The sequence below is a fragment of the Bombina bombina genome, chromosome 5, assembly GCF_027579735.1.
Source record: "Bombina bombina isolate aBomBom1 chromosome 5, aBomBom1.pri, whole genome shotgun sequence".
In the NCBI taxonomy this organism is placed as follows: domain Eukaryota; kingdom Metazoa; phylum Chordata; class Amphibia; order Anura; family Bombinatoridae; genus Bombina; species Bombina bombina.
Window position 1 is genome coordinate 132,969,908 of NC_069503.1, and position 25,971 is coordinate 132,995,878.

General features: G+C 39.5%; 1 protein-coding gene across 3 annotated transcripts in view; it reads right to left on the reverse strand.

The window, feature by feature from the left end:
* The window catches only part of SCAP (SREBF chaperone), a 490,982-nt gene that overhangs the window by 43,669 nt on the left and 421,342 nt on the right, over positions 1–25,971 (reverse strand). For 2 of the 3 annotated variants that reach the window (XM_053713698.1, XM_053713700.1), the window contains 3 exons: positions 6,184–6,269; positions 4,934–5,016; positions 3,344–3,510 (listed from right to left, as the gene is read on the reverse strand). In XM_053713698.1, the coding sequence (XP_053569673.1) occupies positions 3,344–3,510; positions 4,934–5,016; positions 6,184–6,269 (336 nt within the window). The remainder of the gene's footprint in view (positions 1–3,343; positions 3,511–4,933; positions 5,017–6,183; positions 6,270–25,971) is intronic. The other variant, XM_053713699.1, reaches the window with a different exon arrangement.

The following is a 25,971-nucleotide window of genomic DNA, read 5'->3' on the forward strand; positions in this document are numbered from 1 at the left end:
CGAGAACCTTTGAAAAAAATTCTTGGAACTGAGGCTAAGTCAAACGGTAGAGCCACAAAACTGGTAATGCTTGTCTAAAAAGAGAATCTCAGACACTAAAAGTGATCTGGATGAATCGGAATATGCAGATACACATCCTGTAAATCTATTGTAGACATATAATGCCCTTGCTAAACAAAAGGCAGGATAGTCCTACAGTAACCATCTTGAATGTTGGTATCCTAACATAATGATTCAATAATGATAGATCCGGAACTGGTCTGAAGGAATTGACCTTCTTTGGTACAATGAAGAGATAAAATAAGACCCCAGCCCCTGTTCCAGAACTGGAACTGGCATAAATACTCCAGCCAACTCTAGATCTGAAACACATTTCAGAAATGCTGAGCCTTTGCTGTGTTAACTGGGACACGGGAAAGAAAAGAATCTCTTAGCAGGAGGCCTTAACTTGAAGCCAATTCTGTACCTTTCTGAAACAATGTTTCTGAAACCAGAGATTAAGAACGGAATTGATCCAAATTTCTTTGAAGAAAACGTAATCTGCCCCATACCAGCTGAGCTGGAATAAGGGCCGCACCTTCATAGGTACTTAGGAGCTGGCTATAGGTTTCTATAAGGCTTGGATATATTCCAAACTGGATATAGTTTCCAAACTGATACCGCTCCTGAGGATGAAGGATCAGGCTTTTGTTCCTTGTGAGGAAAGGAACGAAAATGATTATTTACCCTGGAAAGAAAGGGAAAGCAAAGTTGACTTAGAAGACATGTCAACATTCCAAGTTTAATCCATAAAGCTATTCTAGCTAAAATAGCTAGAGACATATACCTGACATCAACTCTAATGATATCAAAAGATGGTATCACCAATAAAATTATTAGCATGTTATAGAATAAAAATAATGCTATAAAATTATGATCTGTTACTTGTTGCGCTAAAGCTTCTAACCAAAAAGTTGAAGCTGCAGCAACATCCGCTAAAAATATAGCAGGTCTAAGAAAATTACCTGAACATAAGTAAGCTTTTCTTAGAAAGGAATCAATTTTCCTATCTAAAGGATCCTTAAATGAAGTACTATCTGCCGTAGGAATAGTAGTACATTAGCAGGAGTAGAGACAGCCCCATAACCTTAGGGATTTTTGTCCCAAAAAACTCTAATCTGTCAGATGGCACAGGATATAATTTGCTTAAACGTCTAGAAGGAGTAAATAAATTACCCAAATTATTCCATTCCCTGGAAATTACTTCAGAAATAGCATCAGGGAGATAAAACACTTCTGGAATAACTACAGGAGATTTAAAAACCTTATTTAAACGTTTACATTTAGTATCAAGAGGACCAGAATCCTCTATTTCTAATGCAAATAACACTTCTTTAAGTAAAGAACGAATAAATTCCATCTTGAACAAATACAAAGATTTATCAGCATCAACCTCTGAGACAGAAACCTCAGAACCAGAAGAACCATTATCAGTATCAGAATGATGATGTTCATTTAAAAATTCATCTGAAAAAAAGAGAAGTTTTAAAAGACTTTTATGTATACTAGAAGGAAAAATAACAGACATAGCCTTCTTAATGGATTTAAAAAAATAAAATCTCTTATGTTATCAGGAACACTCTGAAAATTAGATGTTGACGGAACAGCAACAGGTAATGTAACAGTACTAAAGGAAATTTTATCTGCATTAATAAGTTTGACATGACATGCAATACAAATAACAGCTGGAGAAACAGATACCAAAAGTTTATAGCAGATACACTTAGCTTGGTAGCTCCAGCATTGTGCAGTGATTTTCCTGAAGTATCTTCTGACTCAGTTGCAACGTGGAACATCTTGCAATATGTAAAAGAAAAAAACAACATATAAAGCAAAATTGATCAAATTCCTTAAATGACAGTTTCAGGAATGGGAAAAAATGCCAAAGAACAAGCTTCTAGCAACCAGAAGCAATAAAAAATGAGACTTAAATAATGTGGAGACAAAAGTGACGCCCATATTTTTTCGCGCCAAATAAGACGCCCACATTATTTGGCGCCTAAATGCTTTTTGGCGCCAAAAATGACGCCACATCCGGAACGCCGACATTTTTGGCGCAAAATAACGTCAAAGAATGACGCAACTTCCGGCGACACGTATGACGCCAGAAACGGAAATAGAATTTTTGCGCCAAAAAAGTCCGCGCCAAGAATGACGCAATAAAATGAAGCATTTTCAGCCCCCGCGAGCCTAACAGCCCACAGGGAAAAAGTCAAATTTTAAGGTAAAAAATGTTAAATTAAAATGCATTATCCCAAATATGAAACTGACTGTCTGAAAAATAAGGAAAGTTGAACATTCTGAGTCAAGGCAAATAAATGTTTGAATACATATATTTAGAACTTTATAAACAAAGTGCCCAACCATAGCTAGGAGTGTCACAGAAAATAAGACTTACTTACCCCAGGACACTCATCTACATATAGCAGATAGCCAAACCAGTACTGAAACGAGAATCAGCAGAGGTAATGGTATATATAAGAGTATATCGTCGATCTGAAAAGGGAGGTAAGAGATGAATCTCTACGACCGATAACAGAGAACCTATGAAATAGACCCCTTAGAAGGAGATCACTGCATTCAAATAGGCAATACTCTCCTCACATCCCTCTGACATTCACTGCACGCTGAGAGGAAAACCGGGCTCCAACTTGCTGCGGAGCGCATATCAACGTAGAATCTAGCACAAACTTACTTCACCACCTCCATCGGAGGCAAAGTTTGTAAAACTGAATTGTGGGTGTGGTGAGGGGTGTATTTATAGGCATTTTAAGGTTTGGGAAACTTTGCCCCTCCTGGTAGGAATGTATATCCCATACGTCACTAGCTCATGGACTCTTGCTAATTACATGAAAGAAATAGTAATCACCGGTACCATTTAAAATAAAAAATTCTCGATTGAAGAAAACTAAAAACTATAATTTTAACACCTCTTTCACTTTACCTCTTCCTATTACTAGTATAGGCAAAGAGAATGACTGGGGGTGGAGAGAAGGGATGAGCTATATATACAGCTCTGCTGTGGTGCTCTTTGCCACTTCCTGTTAGCAGGAGGATAATATCCCACAAGTAAGGATGAATCCGTGGACTCGTCGTATCTTGTAGAAGAAATTGTATGTTCTATCTGAATCATGGAATAAACATTTTGGGTTTAATTTCCCTTTAAACAGAAACTGAATGAAAATAAAACCATGTTCTGAATAACTAATTTTAACTAAAACAAATAAACCTTCATTTCATCAAATCCTTCCATTGAATAGCCTCTGAGCTAATGAACCATGTGTACATTTCCTGCAGTACTCACTCTCAGAGTGTGGTCTTGGCTCCCGGTCACCAGACGGCCAGCTGCAGCCTTTAGTGCTGTGATTGGCTTCTGGTGTGCGCAAGTCACCGTGTGCGTCAGCTTACACACAATGACATCATCAGTGCTATACAAGGGAGAGCTGGGGATGTTGCTTCTGTTAGCTGTTCCTGGGAGAAAGAAAAAAACTGATGAAGCAGTAACAGCCTTGGAACACTTAATACATCAATAGTACAGTAAGAAATAGTATTGATTCTCAGTCTCTCCTCACATCAGAATGTTCTCTTCCATCTGAGCACTGATATGTTTTTATTTGCTTGTGTAGCACTACATTATAATAAGAAGAGGGTTTGTTTGTGTAGCCTGAATCCTTGTTAAGTCTCAACATTAAAAAGACCAAAAAGCATGGAACAAATTAACCATAAGTGTTATGTATTTTTGTATAAATCCCAACATTTGTTTTTAATTAGATTTGCAAAGAGCATTAGAATGTTTTTTTTGGGAGGAAGGGGGATCCCAGCACTTTTGCTTGAGCGAAGAACGCACACATCAGATAAACACATGGTAAAGATAATCACTAAATAGGATAATGAGCTCTCACTCTCAGATGCAGTTGTTAACGGCACTTAACGGATTATTGCTCATTCTACCAGATCACTTGCTACTTTTACTAAATTCTATCATTTTGATGTTTTTGCTTCCTCTGAGGAAGCTTTTGGTAGAACGGTGCTGTAGGCAGTTTCAGTTTGATTCTTTATGTTATTACTCGTGAACTTGGGTATAAGTTCCCAGGAGTAATGGATCGTGGACTCTCACCACCATGAAAGAAATAAATGTATCAGTTTTTGTTTAAAAAGCATACACACATATGCCTATATCCTGCACATATCCAATTGGAAGAGGTGCTGTGTGTCAATTATACATTAGTAGCAAAAGAAACAAAAAGGATAAACCTACTCATACTCTATACCTATTAGAAATCTGGAAGGCGATTTAGAAAACAGCCATTATAAATAAGATTTAATAACAGTTGGTGCAATAAGCAGCAATAAATATTATACTATGAATTAGGTCAGTCACTCAGCAGTATTCTTCAATCAAGAGTATTATTTGCATATGGAATAGTTATATAAACTGGTGCCCCTTATTGTACTTACATTGCAGAATTACCATAGATTTGTCCTGTTAAACCTTAGAATGTGCTCATACTGTTTTTTTTTTTATATCTTAAATCCATATAGAATAATGTGGTCTCTGTATAAAGCATGAAGTGTTAACTATAAAAAATTTACTTTTATACAATTAACTTTATTCTGATAAGCAGTAGAGATATTATAACCCATCAGCATTACACAGGAGCCACCTGGAAGCTGATTTTTTAGCAATACACAAGGAACGTGCATTTAGTGGAAAGTGCTGAATTCTGGGAAACTTGTCTCTTTCAAAAGGATGGAAGTGATTTTTGGTTTGTAGAATATCTTGCCTGGAGCTTACAATTAACTGTATGAAACCTTAAATGCCCATCAACCTATAGACTGAGTCATGTCACTTTAATGGAGAACTGTCGGAATTCTATCCAATTATGGCTCTCACCTCTAAACTGTACTTGGCTAGTGGACTTATGGGCATCCAGAAAGAATAGATCCAGGGAACCATTGAGTCTTGCTGCCACAATCCTATGACACACAAAATAAAAGGTTGCAGTTAGCATCTGTACTTGACAAAAGAACAAAACACAACAGACAACTAATCAGTTACTAGGTATGCACATCAATAGGAAAACACATGTAATGCTAACAGGGAGAATATTTATATGAATACGCCTTCACAAACACATATATATTAGTATGCTTATCAATAGGAAAACACATTTAGTGCTAACAGGGAGAATATTTATATGAATACGCCTTCACAAACACATATATATTTGTTGAGAAATACTGTGTCATTACTTTTAAGAAATAAAAAAAAAAAAAGTAAACTAAATCAGTTGTAGAGACTCTTCTCGTACCATAGAGTTCCGTAAAAAGACAATGTACAATATTAAAATGCTCTGATAGAAGATTAAAAGGGATAAATCAATCCTTTAGAACAGCAACATTAGTTCAGATTTTGTAAGCAATCAATTTACCTAATTTGCAGCCACCATTGTTCTGTCTCTCAGTTTACCAACTGCCCATTCCCACTCTCTGACCACCATCTCATGAAATTTAACATCACTACATTGACTACACACCTACCACCTAACGCTTCAAATAGACTCCATAGAAATGTACACACCAAAAACACAAAACTACTCTCTCACACTCTAAACCCCCTACTCTCTCAGATCTTCTCCCTTTCCTGCCCTGAGGAATATCTGTTTAATTCCATTCTGATCTTTGCCCTTCACAAACTAGCCGTTCCGTCCATAGCTCACACCCAAAGGAAGCAACCCCAACCATGACACACACATCTAACATGCTACTAGCAAACATTCACCCAAACCTCAGTGTATCCTTCTCTGGCAATTCCTCCTCCCCTTTACACCTCTCTGTTGGGGTACCTCAAAGCTCAGTTCTAGGTACCCTTCTTTTCTCAATCTACGCATCATCTCTGGGCATTTTAATTAAGTTCTGTGAGTTTCAGTTTCACCTATGTGCTGATGACACCGAAATCTACCTTTCTGCACCAGACATTTCCTCTGCCTTGCTGACTCGTGTCACCAGCTGCCTAGCTTATTTCTCATCCTGGATGGCTTCTATATAAAGTTGAACTCCTACTTTTTCCTCCCTCTAAAATTATCTCCATTTCTCAAATCTCACAGTGAAATTTTCAGTGACTAATTTAGGATAATCTCTTACCTGTGATTCAAGAACACCAGTGCTGTTATACCACTCTGCCCGTCACAGTTACTGCAGCGCAAGGTTCCCTCTATGGCATCCCAAATCTGTAAAAAAGTAATAAGCAGTGTGAATATGATGTACCACGCTCTGTAGGCTGCTTTAGCCAGCACAGGAACGCAGTACATTTAGTTCAATGTCGCTATCAGGCGCAATTTGATAGATATTGTGCCAGTGATGCGCTTTTCGAAAAAGATTAAGATAAGTATAGCTTTGCAGGCTTAAATCTCATAAAACACTTTTTGTAGGTATCACTAAGTTAATGTTACATAATTTTGCGCTATGTGAAGAATTATGTAATGTTAATTTTTAAAATTTACTGTCCCTTTAAAACAATTTTTTTTTCTTGTCCGAGACTAGTAGAAATTTATATTTTATAAATATAACAGGTCAGATTTTCCTGATTTGTGCTTCAGTTCAGATATTCTGAAAATATGGTCTGTCAGGGGTCCTAAGGAACATAATTAAATACCAGCCTAGCAGTTTTATGCTAATAAAAAAATCATGTTAAAATAGGGAATAAGAAGAGTGAAAAGCATATTGTTTTTTTGTGTACATGGTTTTTAAAAAAACAAACAAAAAAACAGAAATAATTTGCATATACAGCCTTTTTCTTTCATGTAATTAGCAAGAGTCCATGAGCTAGTGACGTATGGGATATACATTCCTACCAGGAGGGGCAAAGTTTCCCAAACCTCAAAATGCCTATAAATACACCCCTCACCACACCCACAAATCAGTTTTACAAACTTTGCCTCCCATGGAGGTGGTGAAGTTTGTGCTAGATTCTACGTTGATATGCGCTCCGCAGCAGGTTGGAGCCCGGTTTTCCTCTCAGCGTGCAGTGAATGTCAGAGGGATGTGAAGAGAGTATTGCCTATTTGAATTCAATGATCTCCTTCTACGGGGTCTATTTCATAGGTTCTCTGTTATCGGTCGTAGAGATTCATCTCTTACCTCCCTTTTCAGATCGACGATATACTCTTATATATACCATTACCTCTACTTATTCTCGTTTCAGTACTGGTTTGGCTTTCTACTACATGTAGATGAGTGTCCTGGGGTAAGTAAGTCTTATTTTCTGTGATACTCTAAGCTATGGTTGGGCACTTTTATATAAAGTTCTAAATATATGTGTTTAAACATTTATTTGCCTTGATTCAGGATGTTCAACGTTCCTTATTTTCAGTTTCATATTTGGGATAATGCATATGAATAATTCAATTTTTTCTTACCTTAAAATTTGACTTTTTTTCCTGTGGGCTGTTAGGCTCGCGGGGGGCTGAAAATGCTTCATTTTATTGCGTCATTCTTGGCGCAAAAATGTTCTCGTCATTTCCGGCGTCAAATAATGTGGGCGGCTTTTTTGGAGCATTTAGGCGCCAAATAATGTGGGCGGCTTTTTTGGCGCTAAAAAATTTGAGCGTCATTGTTGTCTCCACAATATTTAAGTCTCATTATTTATTGCTTCTGGTTGCTAGAAGCTTGTTCATTGGCATTTTTTTCCCATTCCTGAAACTGTCATTTAAGGAATTTGATCAATTTTGATTTATATGTTGTTTTTTCTATTACATATTGCAAGATGTCTCAGATGGACTCTGAATCAGAAGCCACTTCTGGAAAAACGCTTAACTGAGTTTCAGTTCTACCAAAGCTAAGTTCATTTATTTTAAATGTTATAAATGTTTATCTTTAGCTATGGTTTGTAATAAGTTATTATGTTATACTTTTACATGCGGAATCCATTAGTATTTATGCTTTATATATTTTCTTTTCTTACAAGAAATATTTAGAAGACTTATAAGAAATATTTTTCTGATTCTATGTTAAAGGCTTTGTCTGACTTCGTGCCTTCTAATAAAATTTTTAGGTCTTTTTCACTTCTTTTTTAATTATTGAAGTTTCATATGACCAACAACATACTGATTTATCCTTCTCTGATGATGTTTTTTTCTCTTTCAGAAATTTTCTTCATCAGATATTGACACTAACAAATCTACTTTTTTATTATTTTTCTATTATTAAAGTACATTTGTTCTTTGTTGAAAAGGTGTTGATTATTTTGGATATTAAGGTAACTAGTTCTTTAAGACTAGCTGACATTATTTCTGCCTATTTATTTCTTCTGTGTTTTCAGAGGTTTTCTTTCCAATTCCCTATACTAGGGAATGGAATAGGCTGAGAATTTTCTTTTATTCCTTCTTCAAAGGTTTTAAACTATATTCTTTGCCAGCAGTTAAACTCAATTTGGAGGGTTCTCCAATTTATTGGGGCTATCTCTAATTCTACTAATTATGCTATTGTTTCTATAGCAAAATAGTATTTATTTTCCTTTAGATAGTTGTATCTTATTTATGGAAAATTATTTAGTTTCTTGGTCCTGTGATTTATTTGGATATTGCATTTGCTTCATTTTCTCTGTTTACTTTAAGATCAAGTATCAGATTATGATTTATTTTAGCATTGTTAAAGGGACAACATTTACTAGACTAGGTGCTGTTGCATTTGTCTTGTTGTTTTGCATTTATTGATTATGCAAGTCCACTGTATTGGCTGGTCCTTTAAACTGGACTATCATGCTAATAATTTCATTTGTGTCTTCATTTTATTGAATATTTTCGCAATTGAGGGTTATTCTATGTCTTTAGCTTTTTTAGCTAGAAGAATTTTGTGATTTAAAAAAAAAATAATAATCCATATTTCTTTTGTTCTAAGATAATCAATTATTTGTTTTATAATTGGATTCAATTCTTAACTGTTACTCTGGGCTTCAATGTTGAGTTCTAAGACTAAAACTTTAAGCTTATACTGGTTTGGTTGTTCTTATTAAGGAACGAATTCCTGAGTTCTTTCCCAAGTAACATGTCTATAATTGGAGTTCGAAATCAGCTCCCTAATTTTGCAATGTACGTGCCGTATTCAGGCTTGGCTGGTAAGGGGCAGGTTAAGGCTTCTTTGAAATTTATTTTGTCCAAATTTCTTTGATTTTATTCCAGTAAGGCTAACACTTTCTTTAACTGTGTTTCTGTCCTATATATTTTGGGTACTGTTGAAGCATGGCTGGGCACCCATGGGGTTCAAGCGCTGCTCAGACCTGGAATCTTCTGGGGTATTTCTTCCAGTTCCTTTTGAGGAACCAGGTTTTGGAGTTTTATTCAAACTATTTTGCCTTTTTATGGTCATTGATAGCATTATTTGTTTTCATTAGATACAATAAATGCATATTTTCATTTTTCTGTTTTCATTCAGATTATTTTCTGAGGATGCGGAATCTCATATGATTCACATACTCTTCAGGACATAGTTAGAGGATCTTCTTTTCAAAAGCTCTTGATTCCTCACACAAGGGTCACCTTTTTTAGGTTTCCAGATAGTTTGTGTCACTGTCCTTGTCTCTATCAGACAAGGGATAATGTTATTGGGTTCCGTCTATCGGTACCTTTAGTCTCTATTATTTCCTTCAGTTGCTATATATGCATAGAAGTTTTAGGTCTTATGGCCACAGCATTGGATTCAATTCCCTTTGCTCATTTTCACTAGAAAGAACCTTTCCAGTCTTTTATAAGTGTTGTTTCTTCAAGAACATGGTTGGAGGATCAATTTACCAAAAAGTTCGTTTGATTCCTCAGACAAGGGTAACCTTTTTAGGTTTCCTGATAGATTCAGTGTTCTTGATTCTGTCTCTGACGGACAAGAGGCGTCTGAAATTGGTTTCAGCTTATCGAAACCTTCGGTAGCCTTATGCATGGAAATTCTAGGTCTTATGACTGCTGCATTGGACGCGATCCCCTTTGCTCGTTTTCACATGCGACCTCTTCAGCTCTGTATGCTGAACCAGTGGTGCAGGGATTATACAAAGATATCTCAATTAATATCTTTAAAACCGATTGTTCGACACTCTCTGACGTGGTGGACAGACCACCATCATTTAATTCAGGGGGCTTCTTTTGTTCTTCCAACCTAGACTGTGATCTCAACAGATGCAAGTCTGACAGGTTGGGGAGCTGTATGGGGGTTTCTGACAGCACAAGGGGTTTGGGAATCTCAGGAGGCGAGATTACCAATCAACATTTTTGGAACTCCGTGCAATTTTCAGAGCTCTTCAGTCGTGGCCTATTCTAAAGAGAGAGTCGTTCATTTGTTTCTAGACGGACAATGTCACAACCGTGGCATATGTCAATCATCAAGGAGGAACTCACAGTCCTCTGGCTATGAAAGAAGTTTCTCAAATACTTGTATGGGTGGAATCCAGCTCCTGTCTAATTTCTGCGGTTCATATCCCAGGTATAGACAATTGGGAAGCGGATTATCTCAGTCGCCAAACGCTACATCCGGGCGAATGGTTTCTTCACCCAGAGGTATTTCTTCAGATTGTTCAAATATGGGGACTTCCAGAAATAGATCTGATGGCTTCTCATCTAAACAAGAAGCTTCCCAGGTATCTGTCCAGATCCAGGGATCCTCAGGTGGTAGCAGTGGATGCATTGTCACTTCCTTGGAAGTATCATCCTGCTTATATCTTTCCGCCTATAGTTCTTTTTCCAAGATTCTAAAGGAACGTTCGTTTATTCTGGTGGTGGCTCCAGCATGGCCTCACAGGTTTTGGTATGCAGATCTTGTCCGGATGGCCACTTGCCAACCGTGGACTCTTCCGTTAAGACCAGACCTTCTATCGCAAGGTCCTTTTTTCCATCAGGTTCTCAAATCCTTAAATTTGAAGGTATGGAGATTGAACGCTTGATTCTCAGTCATAGAGGTTTCTCTGACTCTGTGATTAATACTATGTTACAGGCTCGTAAAACTGTATCTAGGAAGATATATTATCGAGTCTGGAAGATTTACATTTCTTGGTGTTTTTCTCATCATTTTTCTTGGCATTCTTTTAGAATTCCTAGAATTTTACAGTTTCTTCAGGATGGTTTGGATAAGGTTTGTCTGCAAGTTTCTTGAAAGGTCAAATCTCTGCTCTTTCTGTTCTTTTTCACAGAAAGATTGCTAGTCTTCCTGATATTCATTGTTTTGTACAAGCTTTGGCTCGTATAAAACCTGTTATTAAGTCAATCTCTCCTCCTTGGAGTTTGAATTTGGTTCTGGGGGCTCTTCAAGCTCCTCCGTTTGAACCTATGCATTCGCTGGACATTAAATTACTTTCTTGGAAAGTTTTGTTTCTTTTGGCCATCTCTTCTGCTAGAAGAGTTTCTGAATTATCTGCTCTTTCTTGTGAGTCTCCTTTTCTGATTTTTCATCAGGATAAGGCGGTGTTGCGAACTTCTTTTAAATTTTTACCTAAGGTTGTGAATTCTAACAACATTAGTAGAGAAATTGTGGTTCCTTCATTGTGTCCTAATCCTAAGAATTCTAAGGAAAAGTCGTTGCATTCTTTGGATGTAGTTAGAGCTTTGAAATATTATATTGAAGCTACTAAAGATTTCCGAAAGACTTCTAGTCTATTTGTTATCTTTTCCGGTTCTAGGAAAGGTCAGAAGGCTTCTGCCATTTCTTTGGCATCTTGGTTAAAATCTTTGTTTCATCATGCCTATGTTGAGTCGGGTAAAACTCCGCCTCAAAGGATTACAGCTCATTCTACTAGGTCAGTTTCTACTTCCTGGGCGTATAGGAATGAAGCTTCAGTTGATCAGATTTGCAAAGCAGCCACTTGGTCTTTTTTGCATACTTTTACTAAATTCTACCATTTTGATGTGTTTTCTTCTTCTGAAGCAGCTTTTGGTAGAAAAGTACTTCAGGCAGCTGTTTCAGTTTGATTCTTCTGCTTATAATTTCAGTTTTTTTCATTATAAGATTTAAACTTTATTTTGGGTGTGGATTTTTTTCAGCGGAATTGGCTGTCTTTATTTTATCCCTCCCTCTCTAGTGACTCTTGCGTGGAAGATCCACATCTTGGGTAGTCATTATCCCATACGTCACTAGCTCATGGACTCTTGCTAATTACATGAAAGAAAAACATAATTTATGTAAGAACTTACCTGATAAATTCATTTCTTTCATATTAGCAAGAGTCCATGAGCTAGTGACGTATGGGATATACATTCCTACCAGGAGGGGCAAAGTTTCCCAAACCTTAAAATGCCTATAAATACACCCCTCACCACACCCACAATTCAGTTTAACGAATAGCCAAGAAGTGGGGTGATAAGAAAAAAGTGCGAAAGCATATAAAATAAGGAATTGGAATAATTGTGCTTTATACAAAAAAATCAAAACCACCACAAAAAAGGGCGGGCCTCATGGACTCTTGCTAATATGAAAGAAATGAATTTATCAGGTAAGTTCTTACATAAATTATGTTTTCTTTCATGTAATTAGCAAGAGTCCATGAGCTAGTGACGTATGGGATAATGATTACCCAAGATGTGGATCTTTCCACGCAAGAGTCACTAGAGAGGGAGGGATAAAATAAAGACAGCCAATTCCTGCTGAAAATAATCCACACCCAGAATAAAATTTTAATGAAAAAACATAAGCAGAAGATTCAAACTGAAACCACTGCCTGAAGTACGTTTCTACCAAAAACTGCTTCAGAAGAAGAAAACACATCAAAATGGTAGAATTTAGTAAAAGTATGCAAAGAGGACTAAGTTGCTGCTTTGCAAATCTGATCAACCGAAGCTTCATTCCTAAACGCTCAGGAAGTAGAAACTGACCTAGTAGAATGAGCTGTAATCCTTTGAGGCGGAGTGTTACCCGACTCAACATAGGCATGATGAAATAAAGATTTCAACCAAGATGCCAAAGAAATGGCAGAAGCTTTCTGGCCTTTTCTAGAACCGGAAAAGATGACAAATAGACTAGAAATCTTTCGGAAAGACTTAGTAGCTTCAACATAATATTACAAAGCTCTAACAGCATCCAAAGAATGCAATGATTTCTCCTTAGAATTCATAGGATTAGGACATAATGAAGGAACCACAATTTCTCTACTAATGTTGTTAGAATTCACAACCTTAGGTAAAAAATTCAAAAGAAGTTCGCAGCACCGCCTTATCCTGATGCAAAATCAGAAAAGGAGACTCACAAAAAAGAGTAGATAATTCAGAGACTCTTCTGGCAGAAGAGATGACCAAAAGAAACAAAACTTTCCAAGAAAGTAATATAACGACCAAAGAATGCATGGGTTCAAAAGGAGGAGCTTGAAGAGCCCCCAGAACCAAATTCAAACTCCAAGGAGGAGAAATTGACTTAATGACAGGTTTTATACGAACCAAAGGTTGTACAAAACAATGAATATCAGGAAGATTAGCAATCCTTCTGTGAAAAAGAACAGAAAGAGCAGAGATTTGTCTTTCAAGGAACTTGCGGACAAACCTTTATCTAAACCATCCTGAAGAAACTGTAAAATTCTCGGTATTCAAAAAGAATGCCAAGAAAAAAGATGAGAAAGATACTAAGAAATATAAGTCTTCCAGACTCTATAATATATCTCTCTAGATACAGATGTACGAGCCTGTCACATAGTATCAATCACAGAGTCAGAGAAACCTCTTTGACCAAGAATCAAGCGTTCAAACTCCATACCTTAAAAATTAAGGTTTTGAGATCCTGATGGAAAAAAAGAACCTTGAGACAGAAAGACTGGTCTTAACGGAAGAGTCCACAGCTGGCAAGAGGCCATCCGGACAAGATCCGCATACCAAAACCTGTGAGGCCATGCTGGAGCTACCAGCAGGACAAACGAGCATTCCTTTAGAATATTGGAGAATACCCTTGGAAGAAGAACTAGAGGCAGAAAGATATAGGCAGGATGACACTTGTAAGGAAGAGATAATGCATCCACTGCCTCCGCCCGAGGATCCCGGGATCCGGACAGATACCAGGGAAGTTTCTTGTTTAGATGAGAAGCCATCAGATCTATTTCTGGGAGTTCCCACATTTGAACAATCTGAGGAAATACCTCTGGGTGAAGAGACCATTCGCCCAGGTGCAACGTTTGGCGACTGAGATAATCCGCTTTCCAATTGTCCATACCTGGGATATGAACCGCAGAGATTAGACAGGAGCTGGATTCCGCCCAAACCAAAATTGATTGATGTATGCCACAGTTGTGACATTGTCTATCTGAAAACAAATGAACAACTCTCTCTTCAGAAGAGGCCAAGACTGAAGAGCTCTGAAAATTGCACGGAGTTCCAAAATATTGATCGGAAATCTCACCTCCTGAGATTCCCAAACCCCTTGTGCCGTCAGATACCCCACACAGCTCCCCAACCTGTAAGACTTGCATCTGTTGAGATTATAGTCCAGGTCAGAAGAACAAAGAAGCCCCCTGAACTAAACGATGGTGACCTGTCCACCATGTCAGAGAGTGTCGTATAATCGGTTTAAAGATATTAATTGAGATATCTTTGAGTAATCCCTGCACCATCCCTGCACCAGAGCTGAAGAGGTCGCATGTGAAAACGAGCAAAGGAGATCGCATCTGATGCGGCAGTCCTAAGACATAAAATTTCCATGCATAAGGCTACCAAAGGGAATGATTGTGACTGAAGGTTTTGACAAGCTGATCAATGTTAAACTTCTCTTGTCTGACAAGGACAGAGTCATAGACACTGAATCTATCTAGAAACCTAAAAAGGTTACCCTTGTCTGAGGAATCAATGAACTGATTGGTAAATTGATCCTCCAACCACGAACTTGAAGAAACAACACAAGTCGATTCGTATGAGATCCTTCGAAAATGAGAAGACTGAGCAAGTACCAAGATATCGTCCAAATAAGGAAAAACCAAAACCCTGTTCTCTGATTACAGAAAGAAGGGCACCGAGAACCTTTGAAAAAAATTCTTGGAACTGAGGCTAGGCCAAACGGTAGAGCCACAAAACTGGTAATGCTTGTCTAAAAAGAGAATCTCAGACACTAAAAGTGATCTGGATGAATCGGAATATGCAGATACGCATCCTGTAAATCTATTGTAGACATATAATGCCCTTGCTAAACAAAAGGCAGGATAGTCCTACAGTTACCATCTTGAATGTTGGTATCCTAACATAACGATTCAATATTGATAGATCCGGAACTGGTCTGAAGGAATTGACCTTCTTTGGTACAATGAAGAGATAAAATAAAACCCCAGCCCCTGTTCCAGAACTGGAACTGGCATAATTACTCCAGCCAACTCTAGATCTGAAACACATTTCAGAAATGCTGAATATTTGCTGTGTTAACTGGGACACGGGAAAGAAAAAAATCTCTTAGCAGGAGGCCTTAACTTGAAGCCAATTCTGTACCTTTCTGAAACAATGTTCTGAAACCAGAGATTGAGAACGGAATTGATCCAAATTTCTTTGAAGAAAACGTAATCTGCCCCATACCAGCTGAGCTGGAATAAGGGCCACACCTTCATGGGTACTTAGGGGCTGGCTATAGGTTTCTATAAGGCTTGGATATATTCCAAACTGGAAATAGTTTCCAAACTGATACCGCTCCTGAGGATGAAGGAACAGGCTTTTGTTCCTTGTTGTGAAGAAAGGAACGAAAAAGATTATTAGACCTAAATTTACCTTAGATTTTTTATCCTTTGGTAAAAAAGTTCCCTTCCTTCCAGAAACAGTTGAGATAATAATTTATTACCCTGGAAAGAAAGGGAAGCAAAGTTGACTTAGAAGACAAATCAGCATTCCAAGTTTAATCCATAAAGCTTTTCTAGCTAAAATAGCTAGAGACATATACCTGACATCAACTCTAATGATATCAAAATATGGTATCACCAATAAAATTATTAGCATGTTATAGAATAATAATAATGCTATAAAATTATGATCTGTTACTTGTTGCGCTAAAAGCTTCTAACCAAAAAGTTGAAGCTGCAGCAACATCCGCTAAAAATATAGCAGGTCTAAGAAGATTACCTGAACATAAGTAAGCTTTTCTTAGAAAGGATTCAATTTTCTTATCTAAAAGGATCCTTAAATGAAGTACTATCTGCCGTAGGAATAGTAGTACATTTAGCAGGAGTAGAGACAGCCCCATAACCTTAGGGATTTTGCCCCAAAAAACTCTAATCTGTCAGATGGCACAGGATATAATTGCTTAAACGTTTAGAAGGAGAAAAAGAATTACCCAAATTATTCCATTCCCTGAAAATTACTTCAGAAATAGCATCAGGGAGATTAAACACTTCTGGAATAACTACAGGAGATTTAAAAACCTTATTTAAACGTTTAGATTTAGTATCAAGAGGACCAGAATCCTCTATTTCTAATGCAATTAATACTTCTTTAAATAAAGAACGAATAAATTCCATCTTGAACAAATACAAAGATTTATCAGCATCAACCTCTGAGACAGAAACTTCTGAACCAGAAGAACCATTTATCAGTATCAGAATGGTGATGTTCATTTAAAAATTCATCTGAAAAAAGAGAAGTTTTAAAAGACTTTTATGTAAACTAGAAGGAGAGATAACAGACATAGCCTTCTTAATGGATTTAAAAAATAAAATCTCTTATGTTATCAGGAACACTCTGAAAATTAGATGTTGACGGAACAGCAACAGGTAATGTAACAGAACTAAAGGAAATTTTATCTGCATTAATAAGTTTGTCATGACATGCAATACAAACAACAGCTGGAGAAACAGATACAAAAAGTTTATAGCAGATACATTTAGCTTGGTAGCTCCAGCACCGGGCAGTGATTTTCCTGAAGTATCTTCTGACTCAGTTGCAACGTGGAACATCTTGCAATATGTAATAGAAAAAACAACATATAAAGCAAAATTGATCAAATTCCTTAAATGACAGTTTCAGGAATGGGAAAAAAATGCCAGTGAGCAAGCATCTAGCAACCAGAAGCAATAAATAATGAGACTTAAATAATGTGGAGACAAAAGCGACGCCCATATTTTTTGGCGCCTAAATACTTTTGGCGCCAAAAATGACGCCACATCCGGAACGCCGACATTTTTGGCGCAAAAGAACGTAAAAAAAAAATGACGCAACTTCCGGCGACACGTATGACGCCGGAAACAGAAAAAAAATTTTGCGCCAAAAAAGTCCGCGCCAAGAATGACGCAATAAAATGAAGCATTTTCAGCCCCCGCGAGCCTAACAGCCCACAGGGAAAAAAGTCAAATTTTTTAAGGTAAGAAAAAATGATTGATTCAAATGCATTACCCCAAATATGAAACTGACTGTCTGAAAAAAAGGAATGTTGAACATCCTGAGTCAAGGCAAATAAATGTTTGAATACATATATTTAGAACTTTATAAAAAAGTGCCCAACCATAGCTTTAGAGTGTCACAGAAAATAAGACTTACTTACCCCAGGACACTCATCTACATGTTTGTAGAAAGCCAAACCAGTACTGAAACGAAAATCAGCAGAGGTAATGGTATATATATAAGAGTATATCGTCGATCTGAAAAGGGAGGTAAGAGATGAATCTCCACGACCGATAACAGAGAACCTATGAAATAACATAATTTATGCTTACCTGATAAATTCCTTTCTTCTGTAGTGTGATCAGTCCACGGGTCATCATTACTTGTGGGATATTAACTGCTCCCCTACAGGAAGTGCAAGAGGATTCACCCAGCAGAGTTGCTATATAGCTCCTCCCCTCTACGTCACCTCCAGTCATTCGACCAAGGACCAACGAGAAAGGAGAAGCCAAGGGTGTAGTGGTGACTGGAGTATAATTTAAAAAATATTTACCTGCCTTAAAAAACAGGGCGGGCCGTGGACTGATCACACTACAGAAGAAAGGAATTTATCAGGTAAGCATAAATTATGTTTTCTTCTGTTAAGTGTGATCAGTCCACGGGTCATCATTACTTGTGGGATACCAATACCAAAGCAAAAGTATACGGATGACGGGAGGGATAGGCAGGCTCTTTATACAGAAGGAACCACTGCCTGAAGAACCTTTCTCCCAAAAATAGCCTCCGAGGAAGCAAAAGTGTCAAATTTGTAAAATTTGGAAAAAGTATGAAGCGAAGACCAAGTTGCAGCCTTGCAAATCTGTTCAACAGAGGCCTCATTCTTAAAGGCCCAAGTGGAAGCCACAGCTCTAGTGGAATGAGCTGTAATTCTTTCAGGAGGCTGCTGTCCAGCAGTCTCATAAGCTAAACGAATTATGCTACAAAGCCAAAAAGAGAGAGAGGTAGCAGAAGCTTTTTGACCTCTCCTCTGACCAGAGTAAACGACAAACAGGGAAGACGTTTGTCGAAAATCTTTAGTTGCCTGTAAATAAAATTTAAGGGCACGAACTACATCCAGATTGTGCAAAAGACGTTCCTTCCTCGAAGAAGGATTTGGGCACAAGGATGGAACAACAATCTCCTGATTGATATTCCTGTTAGTGACTACCTTAGGTAAGAACCCAGGCTTAGTACGCAGAACTACCTTATCCGAGTGAAAAATCAAATAAGGAGAATCACAATGTAAGGCTGATAACTCAGAGACTCTTCGAGCCGAGGAAATAGCCATTAAAAATAGAACTTTCCAAGATAACAACTTTATATCAATGGAATGAAGGGGTTCAAACGGAACACCCTGTAAAACGTTAAGAACAAGGTTTAAACTCCATGGTGGAGCCACAGCTTTAAACACAGGTTTAATCCTGGCCAAAGCCTGACAAAAAGCCTGAACGTCTGGAACTTCTGACAGACGCTTGTGTAACAGAATGGACAGAGCTGAGATCTGTCCCTTTAAGGAACTAGCGGATAACCCCTTTTCTAAACCTTCTTGTAGAAAAGACAATATCCTAGGAATCCTAACCTTACTCCAAGAGTAACCTTTGGATTCGCACCAATATAGGTATTTACGCCATATTTTATGGTAAATCTTTCTGGTGACAGGCTTCCTAGCCTGTATTAAGGTATCAATAACTGACTCAGAAAAACCACGCTTTGATAAGATCAAGCGTTCAATTTCCAAGCAGTCAGCTTCAGAGAAGTTAGATTTTGATGTTTGAAAGGACCCTGAATCAGAAGGTCCTGTTTCAGAGGTAACGACCAAGGTGGACAGAATGACATGTCCACCAGATCTGTATACCAAGTCCTGCGTGGCCATGCAGGCGCTATTAGAATCACTGATGCTTTCTCCTGTTTGATTCTGGCAATCAATCGAGGAAGCATCGGGAAAGGTGGAAACACATAAGCCATCCTGAAGGTCCATGGTGCTGTCAAGGCATCTATCAGGACCGCTCCCGGATCCCTGGATCTGGACCCGTAGCGCGGAAGCTTGGCGTTCTGTCGAGACGCCATGAGATCTATCTCTGGTTTGCCCCAACGTGGAAGTATTTGGGCAAAGACCTCTGGATGAAGTTCCCACTCCCCCGGATGAAAAGTCTGACGACTTAAGAAATCCGCCTCCCAGTTCTCCACTCCCGGGATGTGGATTGCAGACAGGTGGCAAGAGTGAGACTCTGCCCAGCGAATTATCTTCGATACTTCCATCATTGCTAGGGAGCTTCTTGTCCCTCCCTGATGGTTGATATAAGCTACAGTCGTGATGTTGTCCGACTGGAACCTGATGAACCCCCGAGTTGCTAACTGGGGCCAAGCCAGAAGAGCATTGAGGACTGCTCTCAATTCCAGAATGTTTATTGGAAGAAGACTCTCCTCCTGATTCCATAGTCCCTGAGCCTTCAGAGAATTCCAGACAGCGCCCCAACCTAGTAGGCTGGCGTCTGTTGTTACAATTGACCAGTCTGGCCTGCTGAATGGCATTCCCCTGGACAGATGTGGCCGATAAAGCCACCATAGAAGAGAATTTCTGGTCTCTTGAATGGAATGAAGGACACGGCATGCATTTTGAAGTTTTGTTAACCTGTCCTCTGTCAGGTAAATCTTCATTTCTACAGAATCTATCAGAGTCCCCAGGAAGGGAACTCTTGTGAGTGGAAAGAGAGAACTTTTCTCTACGTTCACTTTCCATCCATGCGACCTTAGAAATGCCAGTACTATCTCTGTATGAGATTTGGCAGTTTGAAAGCTTGAAGCTTGTATCAGTATGTCGTCTAAGTACGGAGCTACTGAAATTCCTCGCGGTCTTAGTACCGCCAGAAGAGTGCCCAGAACCTTTGTGAAGATTCTTGGAGCCGTAGCCAGTCCGAATGGAAGAGCTACAAACTGGTAATGCCTGTCTAAAAAGGCAAACCTTAGATACCGGTAATGACTTCTGTGAATCGGTATGTGAAGGTAAGCATCCTTTAAATCCACTGTGGTCAAGTACTGACCCTCTTGGATCATGGGCAAAATTGTTCGAATAGTTTCCATCTTGAACGATGGAACTCTTAGGAATTTGTTTAGGATCTTTAAATCCAAGATTGGCCTGAAGGTTCCCTCTTTTTGGGAACTACAAACAGATTTGAGTAAAACCCTTGTCCTTGTTCCAACCGCGGAACTGGATGGATCACTCCCATTAATAAAAGATCTTGTTAGGTTTGTTGACAACCTTGACAGATGAAATCTCCCTCTTGGGGGAGAGGATTTGAAGTCCAGAAGGTATCCCTGAGATATGATCTCTAACGCCCAGGGATCCTGAACATCTCTTGCCCAAGCCTGGGCGAAGAGGGAAAGTCTGCCCCCCACTAGATCCGGTCCCGGATCGGGGGCCCTCAATTCATGCTGTCTTAGGGGCAGCAGCAGGTTTTCTGGCCTGTTTGCCCCTGTTCCAGGACTGGTTAGGTTTCCAGCCTTGTCTGTAGCGAGCAACAGCTCCTTCCTGTTTTGGTGCAGAGGAAGTTGATGCTGCTCCTGCTTTGAAATTACGAAAGGAACGAAAATTGGACTGTCTAGCCTTGGCTTTGGCCTTGTCCTGAGGCAGGGCATGACCTTTACCTCCTGTAATGTCATCAATAATCTCTTTCAAGCCGGGCCCGAATAAGGTCTGCCCTTTGAAAGGAATATTAAGCAATTTAGATTTAGACGTAACATCAGCTGACCAGGATTTTAGCCACAGAGCTCTGCGTGCCTGAATGGCGAATCCTGAATTTTTAGCCGCAAGTTTAGTTAAATGTACTACGGCATCTGAAATAAATGAATTAGCTAACTTAAGGAATTTAAGTTTGTGTGTGATGTCATCTAGTGTGGATGATTGAAGTGTCTCTTCCAGAGACTCAAACCAAAATGCTGCTGCAGCCGTGACAGGCGCAATACATGCAAGAGGTTGCAATATAAACCCTTGTTGAACAAACATTTTCTTAAGGTAACCCTCTAATTTTTTATCCATTGGATCTGAAAAAGCACAGCTATCCTCCACTGGGATAGTGGTACGCTTAGCTAAAGTAGAAACTGCTCCCTCCACCTTAGGGACCATTTGCCATAAGTCCCGTGTGGCGGCGTCTATTGGAAACATTTTTCTGAATATAGGAGGGGGTGAGAAAGGCACACCGGGTCTATCCCACTCCTTAGTAACAATGTCAGTAAGTCTCTTAGGTATAGGAAAAACGTCAGTACTCGTCGGTACCGCAAAATATTTATCCAACCTACACATTTTTTCTGGGATTGCAACTGTGTTACAATCATTCAGAGCCGCTAATACCTCCCCTAGTAACACACGGAGGTTCTCAAGCTTAAATTTAAAATTTGAAATGTCTGAGTCCAGTTTATTTGGATCAGAACCGTCACCCACAGAATGAAGCTCTCCGTCTTCACGTTCTGCAAACTGTGACGCAGTATCAGACATGGCCCTTGCATTATCAGCGCACTCTGTTCTCATCCCAGAGTGATCACGTTTACCTCTTAGTTCTGGTAGTTTAGCCAAAACTTCAGTCATAACAGTAGCCATATCTTGTAATGTTATTTGTAATGGCCGCCCAGATGCACTCGGCGCTACAATATCACGCACCTCCTGAGCGGGAGATGCAGGTACTGACACGTGAGGCGAGTTAGTCGGCATAACTCTCCCCTCGTTGTTTGGTGAAATATGTTCAATTTGTACAGATTGACTATTTTTTAAAGTAGCATCAATACATTTAGTACATAAATTTCTATTGGGCTCCACTTTGGCATTAACACATATAGCACAGAGATATTCCTCTGAATCAGACATGTTTAACACACTAGCAAATAAACAGCAACTTGGAAATACTTTTCAAAGTAATTTACAAATAATATGAAAACGAACTGTGCCTTTAAGAAGCACAGAAAATATTATAACAGATAAAATAATTAAGTTATAGCATCAATCTTTGTCAGAATATACAGTTTTAGCAAAGGATTGTTCCCCTCAGCAAATGATAACTAACCCAGGCAGCAGAAAAAAAATACACAAATAAACGTTTTTTATATCACAGTCAATACAATCAGCACAGCTCTGCTGTGAATGATTACTTCCCTCAAAAAAGACTCTTGAGATCCCTGAACTCTGTAGAGATGAACCGGATCATGCAGGAAGAAAATGAACCTCTGACTGAGTTTTTCTGATGCATAGTGAAAGCACCAAAATGGCCCCTCCCCCACACACATAACAGTGAGAGGGATCAGTGAACTGCTCTAATTTAAATCAAAACTATTGCCAAGTGGAAAAAAAGTGCCCAAAACATTTTTTCACCCAGTACCTCAGAGAAAAAAACGTTTTTACATGCCAGCAAAAACAGAATTTATGTTTACCTGATAAATTACTTTCTCCAACGGTGTGTCCGGTCCACGGCGTCATCCTTACTTGTGGGATATTCTCTTCCCCAACAGGAAATGGCAAAGAGCCCAGCAAAGCTGGTCACATGATCCCTCCTAGGCTCCGCCTACCCCAGTCATTCGACCGACGTTAAGGAGGAATATTTGCATAGGAGAAACCATATGGTACCGTGGTGACTGTAGTTAAAGAAAATAAATTATCAGACCTGATTAAAAAAACCAGGGCGGGCCGTGGACCGGACACACCGTTGGAGAAAGTAATTTATCAGGTAAACATAAATTCTGTTTTCTCCAACATAGGTGTGTCCGGTCCACGGCGTCATCCTTACTTGTGGGAACCAATACCAAAGCTTTAGGACACGGATGAAGGGAGGGAGCAAATCAGGTCACCTAAATGGAAGGCACCACGGCTTGCAAAACCTTTCTCCCAAAAATAGCCTCAGAAGAAGCAAAAGTATCAAACTTGTAAAATTTGGTAAAAGTGTGCAGTGAAGACCAAGTCGCTGCCCTACATATCTGATCAACAGAAGCCTCGTTCTTGAAGGCCCATGTGGAAGCCACAGCCCTAGTGGAATGAGCTGTGATTCTTTCGGGAGGCTGCCGTCCGGCAGTCTCGTAAGCCAATCTGATGATGCTTTTAATCCAAAAAGAGAGAGAGGTAGAAGTTGCTTTTTGACCTCTCCTTTTACCGGAATAAACAACAAACAAGGAAGATGTTTGTCTAAAATCCTTTGTAGCATCTAAATAGAATTTTAGAGCGCGAACAACATCCAAATTGTGCAACAAACGTTCCTTCTTTGAAACTGGTTTCGGACACAGAGAAGGTACAATAATCTCCTGGTTAATGTTTTTGTTAGAAACAACTTTTGGAAGAAAACCAGGTTTAGTACGTAAAACCACCTTATCTGCATGGAACACCAGATAAGGAGGAGAACACTGCAGAGCAGATAATTCTGAAACTCTTCTAGCAGAAGAAATTGCAACTAAAAACAAAACTTTCCAAGATAATAACTTAATATCAACGGAATGCAAGGGTTCAAACGGAACCCCCTGAAGAACTGAAAGAACTAAATTGAGACTCCAAGGAGGAGTCAAAGGTTTGTAAACAGGCTTAATTCTAACCAGAGCCTGAACAAAGGCTTGAACATCTGGCACAGCGGCCAGCTTTTTGTGAAGTAACACAGACAAGGCAGAAATCTGTCCCTTCAGGGAACTTGCAGATAATCCTTTTTCCAATCCTTCTTGAAGGAAGGATAGAATCCTAGGAATCTTAACCTTGTCCCAAGGGAATCCTTTAGATTCACACCAACAGATATATTTTTTCCAAATTTTGTGGTAAATCTTTCTAGTTACAGGCTTTCTGGCCTGAACAAGAGTATCGATAACAGAATCTGAGAATCCTCGCTTCGATAAGATCAAGCGTTCAATCTCCAAGCAGTCAGCTGGAGTGAAACCAGATTCGGATGTTCGAACGGACCCTGAACAAGAAGGTCTCGTCTCAAAGGTAGCTTCCAAGGAGGAGCCGATGACATATTCACCAGATCTGCGTACCAAGTCCTGCGTGGCCACGCAGGAGCTATCAAGATCACCGACGCCCTCTCCTGATTGATCCTGGCTACCAGCCTGGGGATGAGAGGAAACGGCGGGAACACATAAGCTAGTTTGAAGGTCCAAGGTGCTACTAATGCATCCACTAGAGCCGCCTTGGGATCCCTGGATCTGGACCCGTAGCAAGGAACTTTGAAGTTCTGACGAGAGGCCATCAGATCCATGTCTGGAATGCCCCACAGCTGAGTGACTTGGGCAAAGATTTCCGGATGGAGTTCCCACTCCCCCGGATGCAATGTCTGACGACTCAGAAAATCCGCTTCCCAATTTTCCACTCCTGGGATGTGGATAGCAGACAGGTGGCAGGAGTGAGACTCCGCCCATAGAATGATTTTGGCCACTTCTTCCATCGCCAGGGAACTCCTTGTTCCCCCCTGATGGTTGATGTACGCAACAGTTGTCATGTTGTCTGATTGAAACCGTATGAACTTGGCCCTCGCTAGCTGAGGTCAAGCCTTGAGAGCATTGAATATCGCTCTCAGTTCCAGAATATTTATCGGTAGAAGAGATTCTTCCCGAGACCAAAGACCCTGAGCTTTCAGGGATCCCCAGACCGCGCCCCAGCCCATCAGACTGGCGTCGGTCGTGACAATGACCCACTCTGGTCTGCGGAATGTCATCCCTCGTGACAGGTTGTCCAGGGACAGCCACCAACGGAGTGAGTCTCTGGTCCTCTGATTTACTTGTATCTTCGGAGACAAGTCTGTATAGTCCCCATTCCACTGACTGAGCATGCACAGTTGTAATGGTCTTAGATGAATGCGTGCAAAAGGAACTATGTCCATTGCCGCTACCATCAACCCGATCACTTCCATGCACTGAGCTATGGAAGGAAGAGGAACGGAATGAAGTATCCGACAAGAGTCTAGAAGTTTTGTTTTTCTGGCCTCTGTCAGAAAAATTCTCATTTCTAAGGAGTCTATTATTGTTCCCAAGAAGGGAACCCTTGTTGACGGAGATAGAGAACTCTTTTCCACGTTCACTTTCCATCCGTGAGATCTGAGAAAGGCCAGGACAATGTCCGTGTGAGCCTTTGCTTGAGGAAGGGACGACGCTTGAATCAGAATGTCGTCCAAGTAAGGTACTACAGCAATGCCCCTTGGTCTTAGCACAGCTAGAAGGGACCCTAGTACCTTTGTGAAAATCCTTGGAGCAGTGGCTAATCCGAAAGGAAGCGCCACGAACTGGTAATGTTTGTCCAGGAATGCGAACCTCAGGAACCGATGATGTTCCTTGTGGATAGGAATATGTAGATACGCATCCTTTAAATCCACGTGGTCATGAATAGACCTTCCTGGATGGAAGGAAGAATAGTTCGAATGGTTTCCATCTTGAACGATGGAACCTTGAGAAACTTGTTTAAGATCTTGAGATCTAAGATTGGTCTGAACGTTCCCTCTTTTTTGGGAACTATAAACAGATTGGAGTAGAACCCCATCCCTTGTTCTCTTAATGGAACGGGATGAATCACTCCCATTTTTAACAGGTCTTCTACACAATGTAAGAATGCCTGTCTTTTTATGTGGTCTGAGGACAACTGAGA